This window comes from Anabrus simplex, chromosome 14 (genome assembly GCF_040414725.1).
Source record: "Anabrus simplex isolate iqAnaSimp1 chromosome 14, ASM4041472v1, whole genome shotgun sequence".
NCBI lineage: Eukaryota > Metazoa > Arthropoda > Insecta > Orthoptera > Tettigoniidae > Anabrus > Anabrus simplex.
The window spans coordinates 80,202,045-80,208,044 of record NC_090278.1 but is presented as its reverse complement, the minus strand read 5'-3'; the positions used below and the strand labels follow the sequence as shown (position 1 = coordinate 80,208,044).

The 6,000-nt window shown below is 42.7% G+C and overlaps 1 protein-coding gene across 1 annotated transcript in view; it reads right to left on the bottom strand.

Annotated features, from left to right (window-relative positions):
- Positions 1-807: 807 nt before the first annotated feature.
- LOC136885510 (circadian clock-controlled protein daywake) overlaps positions 808-6,000 on the bottom strand; it is a 72,166-nt gene continuing 66,973 nt past the window's right edge. The window contains exons 5-6 of the mRNA XM_067158105.2: positions 2,968-3,123; positions 808-1,017 (exon numbers count right to left, since the gene is read on the bottom strand). Of these exons, the coding sequence (XP_067014206.2) occupies positions 863-1,017; positions 2,968-3,123 (311 nt within the window). The 3' untranslated portion in view covers positions 808-862. The remainder of the gene's footprint in view (positions 1,018-2,967; positions 3,124-6,000) is intronic.

Below are 6,000 nucleotides of genomic sequence, written 5' to 3'. Positions count from 1 at the left end.
AGTAACCCCCACTTTTTCAAGCGTTTGACCCTGCGCTTTATTGATGGCCATACAGATATCTTCCCGTCTGTACGTACGTAGACTTTTTTTTTTCTTACAGCATGTATGTTATTAGGAGCGTTCTCCCATCTGCTGAGTATATTCAGAAGTTGGGGAAGGTTAGAGAATCAAAGAATATCTAGCAAAGAATAGTATTCTTCCACCATAAGACAAACTGTATACTCTCTGGTTTGACAGGTAGTAATCAAACATGGCTGCATGCAATTACTTTACTAAGGATGAAAATCACGTTGATCAGAATATTAATGAAAGTGTTAGTCGCTTAGCAACATACTAAGTATAGAATGTATTGCGGGTTAGGGTAAGCCTTCGCCTGTAATTGTTGGAGTCGTCAATTAAGAATTTGATTTTATGATTACTCGAAGTTGGCTGAACTTAGAGTCCTATCAATGTCTCATGATTCACCGGCGGGTAATTTCGGAGAGAATAAAACAAAATTAAAGCCAATCGGTCCAGTGGAACGGAGGGACGGATATGCCAAAGCTGTTTTTAGTAAATTATCTTAATATATAGATAAGTAGTGGTCGGAATTGTAGGCAATAATAGATTATAATGCAAAACTTGTTTATACACTTCTCTGCACAATGGTTGTGCTATGAAATTTGCATAAACCTTAAGGGTACGCTCACAGAACCCCTATAATTTATGTTACACCCGCTACATTATGGAGGAGCAGGCTGGACGACGCATCCTACTAACCAAATTACTTTGCATTCTAACCTATTATTGCCTAAAATCCGAAGTATATTAGCAAGAAAACCATGATTTATTATAACAAATTTGCTAAGTGTTCTCCATTACATTATTCAGGGTAAAATAGTTCATCTAAAGGTACGGTTCCCGCTACATTGTTCAAGATCAGTTTCTCCTGCTCTACCAAGGCGTCCAGGAGCAGTGGGTTCAGCTCAGTGTACACGTCCTTCCAATTCTCGTTCATGAACTTCAGCGTGTGCTCCGCTGAAAATGATAGGGAATAAATTAGACATACAGTTGTTGCAAGAAAATAAGCTTAACTCCATATTTACTAAATATAGCCTAATCTGATTACCGTACATGAAAAATTCACTGAGTAGGATCAACACAAATCTTATACGATTTTATGCGAACTAACCTAACCTAACCTAACCTAACCTAAACTAACCTAACCTAACCTAACCTAACCTAACCTAACCTAACCTAACCTAACCTAACCTAACCTAACCTAACCTTCTTGACGCAAGTGTCAGCATCCGTATATTCCCTAAAATGAATCAGTTTAAATGCCCGATAAACATTCATTCATTCTTTCTTCATTTGTTTGCTTATCAGAACAACAATGAAGTACTTATAATTGGCTTGAGTTGAATATTTTTTGCAAAGTTCAATAAAATATGGAAACCAACTTTATATTAAATTATTAAACTGTTGTTCTTCCTTTCGGACTAAAAGGTACATTTTAGTTAAATTTAATAACCAGTTCTACTAACAGCATTGATTTTAACAACCGGTTGGGGTCAATTGATTGAACAATACTACTGAACCTAAGCAGTATAGCCCATTATAACTTAACCACATCTCACTTCATCTAATATAACTTAACCTATCTAACCTATCTATTACAAACAGACAGCCGGTAGGGCCTTGGAAAGTATGGCTCTGAGCTCCGTTGATACATCAGCAGGAAAAACGACTATAATACATTACAAAACCTTAAAACGAGAACGGTAGAAACTAGAAAAACAGGGTAGACAGAAAGATCTTAGGGCCCATTAAAAATGAAGGAACATGGAAGCTCAGAAAACATGATGAAGTGCATAACAAGGTGGGCGAAGGAAAAGACGTTATTTGGAAAAGAGGCTGACTGCTTCGGTCATGTGTTTCCTATGCCTGACACAAGTTTGGAACCTCAAAGACAAACCTAGATAGCACCAAGTAGTGGTTGATGATTTAAAACTGAACGAGATAAAGGAACAATGTGTCCTAGATAGACACATTTTTAAACAAAGCATCCAGAATTGGAGGTTACACGAAGTTGAGGTCAAACCAGTGAAATGACTTTCCTGGTCAGATGACAGAAGAATGGCTCACAATAAGAGAATGAAGGGCATGTGGGCAAGGATCCGTAAACATGGTTGGAAACGTGGTCCAATGAGGTCATAAGGATGTTAAAAGTAATGTCATCTACATTGAAATCTTATAATGCCCTATCAACATTCAGTAAATTCAAAATTGCTTCTGGGGAAAGCCGGGGTGGATTCTGGTCTGCCTATATACTAATGGCAAGGGCTGCGAACAACCGTACACCTTGGCATTACTTTGAGACAACAGACCAGTCTGTGTACTGAACATTCGATGATGACGATGAGGAATGAAAAAGGGAAAGTGTGTTTTGAGGGAATCTGATGTACTTTCACGAATGAAACGTATCACTTTGTTTAATAATGTGTTTTTACAGGTATGTGGGAGTATTTTCGTACTTACACTTAATGTTCGACGAACTGGAGAATTGAGTTACATTAAATGAGACAACACTGGGTTCATTTTTAACACATTTTACAATCTGCGGTGGAGAAAAGGGGGGGGGGGAAGATAATATATAGCCTAAATTTTTCAAGAGAAAACCAGTAAGTTGTCTTAGCATGGACCATTGGTTACGTAGGGAATGGTGATCTACGTAGGAATAATAATGGCATGTGGCCTCAGCAGGGGCGTGGTGCAGTTATTAAGGTTGACCTGCACGTCTCTACCTGTTCTACCTGTGATGAATTCTAAAGCTGAAGACGAAACAAACACTGAGGACCCCGCCGGGAATTGAACTTGACTATTTATCCATAGAGCCGGACATACTTAATACATTGTAATACAATGGATTCGCAGAAACCTTTCTCAAGTAATCTTTTGAAATGGTCAAAATATGTGTTTTCTTACATAAGGTCTTGTCTCCGTTGAAGAGGTTCGTAAGGTCGAAGTAGGCTCTGGTTATATTCTTGGTCTCATGTTGGCCAGTGAGAAATTTCACGTATTTCTTACCATCTTCTCTCTTCTCGTGCAAAGTGTCATGGCTAAAGTGGAGCACGACATCCACTGCGAACAAGTAAAAACAAAATAAACAATTATTGTATTCCAAATTCAAATTTAACAACGTTTTCAATCTGAGAAATCAGCAATGGTATACACATTTACAGACACATATCGTTTATTATTTTATGATTAAAGCCCGGATTTGTATGCAGTAACAGGTTAGATTTCAAACTAATTCATTTAGTAGGAAGTGTCGGCCACCTGCTCTTCCATAATGTAGCAAGAGTATCATAAATTTTAGGGGTTCTGATGGGCCGTACCCCTAACGTTTATGCAAACCCCATAGCATAGTCGTTGTGAAGGTAGACTATACTTGCTACTCGCTTCAGTAAGTTTGTGTTCTAACCTATTAATGCATAAAAATCCGGGCTCTATTTATGATTGTTGTTTAATGTTGGCATCAAGTACGTAGTGACCAACGACGAGTGACAGAAATTGCTTCAAATAAATGTGATGCATGGTGCGAGACAGGAAAGTGTACACTGGGTTCTACCATGGTCCCTACAAACATTTCTACCGCTCCGCACTGAACATTCAACATGTCAAACTGAACAACTTGAGCTTCCATGTTCTTGTTTTTGGTCATACATAAAGCGGGAACATTTCACTCAATAAGGGAGGGTCAAGAGGAAAGCTTGCCACAACGTTCAGTCGGCAAAACTTCACTATCTGTTGATCAACATTAACAGGAGTATTCACCAATTGTAGCGCAGACAACTAGGCGTGGTATGTACAGGACCTTGTTAGGTCCCCCTGAAGACAGAATTGCGAGTCTTAAAAATGGAGGTGAAAAAGTTAAAAATACTATTTACTTGAGATATGTTTGTGATAGCAGATGAGGGCCAAATAGGGGAACAGAGGCAATAATTTGGAGAACATAGGATACAAAGTATAATTTTAAGGCCTTAATACACTGACTGACAGAGCAAATGCAACACCAAGAAGGAGTGGTCAGAACTTTATGCCAATTGCAGGGTAGACTGACGTCACTGAGGTATGCTCATGATGTGAAATGCGCCGCTGTGCTGCGCACGTAGCGAACGATAAATGGGACACGGCGTTGGCGAATGGCCCACTTCGTACCGTGATTTCTCAGCCGACAGTCATTGTAGAACGTGTTGTCGTGTGCCACAGGACACGTGTATAGCTAAGAATGCCAGGCCGCCGTCAACGGAGGCATTTCCCGCAGACAGACGACTTTACGAGGGGTATGGTGATCGGGCTGAGAAGGGCAGGTTGGTCGCTTCGTCAAATCGCAGCCGATACCCATAGGGATGTGTCCACGGTGCAGCGCCTGTGGCGAAGATGGTTGGCGCAGGGACATGTGGCACGTGCGAGGGGTCCAGGCGCAGCCCGAGTGACGTCAGCACGCGAGGATCGGCGCATCCGCCGCCAAGCGGTGGCAGCCCCGCACGCCACGTCAACCGCCATTCTTCAGCATGTGCAAGACACCCTGGCTGTTCCAATATCGACCAGAACAATTTCCCGTCGATTGGTTGAAGGAGGCCTGCACTCCCGGCGTCCGCTCAGAAGACTACCATTGACTCCACAGCATAGACGTGCACGCCTGGCATGGTGCCGGGCTAGAGCGACTTGGATGAGGGAATGGCGGAACGTCGTGTTCTCCGATGAGTCACGCTTCTGTTCTGTCAGTGATAATCACCGCAGACGAGTGTGGCGTCGGCGTGGAGAAAGGTCAAATCCGGCAGTAACTGTGGAGCGCCCTACCGCTAGACAACGCGACATCATGGTTTGGGGCGCTATTGCGTATGATTCCACGTCACCTCTAGTGCGTATTCAAGGCACGTTAAATGCCCACCGCTACGTGCAGCATGTGCTGCGGCCGGTGGCACTCCCGTACCTTCAGGGGCTGTCCAATGCTCTGTTTCAGCAGGATAATGCCCGCCCACACACTGCTCGCATCTCCCAACAGGCTCTACGAGGTGTACAGATGCTTCCGTGGCCAGCGTACTCTCCGGATCTCTCACCAATCGAACACGTGTGGGATCTCATTGGACGCCGTTTGCAAACTCTGCCCCAGCCTCGTACGGACGACCAACTGTGGCAAATGGTTGACAGAGAATGGAGAACCATCCCTCAGGACACCATCCGCACTCTTATTGACTCTGTACCTCGACGTGTTTCTGCGTGCATCGCCGCTCGCGGTGGTCCTACATCCTACTGAGTCGATGCCGTGCGCATTGTGTAACCTGCATATCGGTTTGAAATAAACATCAATTATTCGTCCGTGCCGTCTCTGTTTTTTCCCCAACTTTCATCCCTTTCGAACCACTCCTTCTTGGTGTTGCATTTGCTCTGTCAGTCAGTGTATCATAAGTGTCAGTGACTATGTAGATAATACCAAGGCTACGCATAGCTCGGGATTTTACTGAATCGATATGAGCAGAAAAGGTCAATTTACAGTCGATTATGATACCTAGGTCTCTTACCTGAGAAGACGATTGCACTGTATTTTCCTGGATGTTATAAACAGTGTTCATTCCTTGCTTTAGCAATGAAAAAGATATTGTGTTACACTTCTTAATATTGGGATAAAGATTCCGTTTCTTAAACCAGTCACCACACGAATTGAAAACTGTTTGTAACTCATCACAATCATCAGGCGTAGACATTTGCCTTAGGATTTTGAGGTCGTCGGCGTACAAGAGGAGGAAACACTGACTCTTTTAGATGCAAATAATTATGTCATCGATATAGAGAACAAAGCGTAGGGGTCACAGAATTCTGCCCTCAGATACACCTGATAACACAGATAAACATGATGAATCAGAAACAGGGAGTACCACTCGTTGCTTTCCGTCAGAGAGCACACTTGTTATCAATGACAAGACGGGGCCACGGCTATTAAATCTGGTAGCG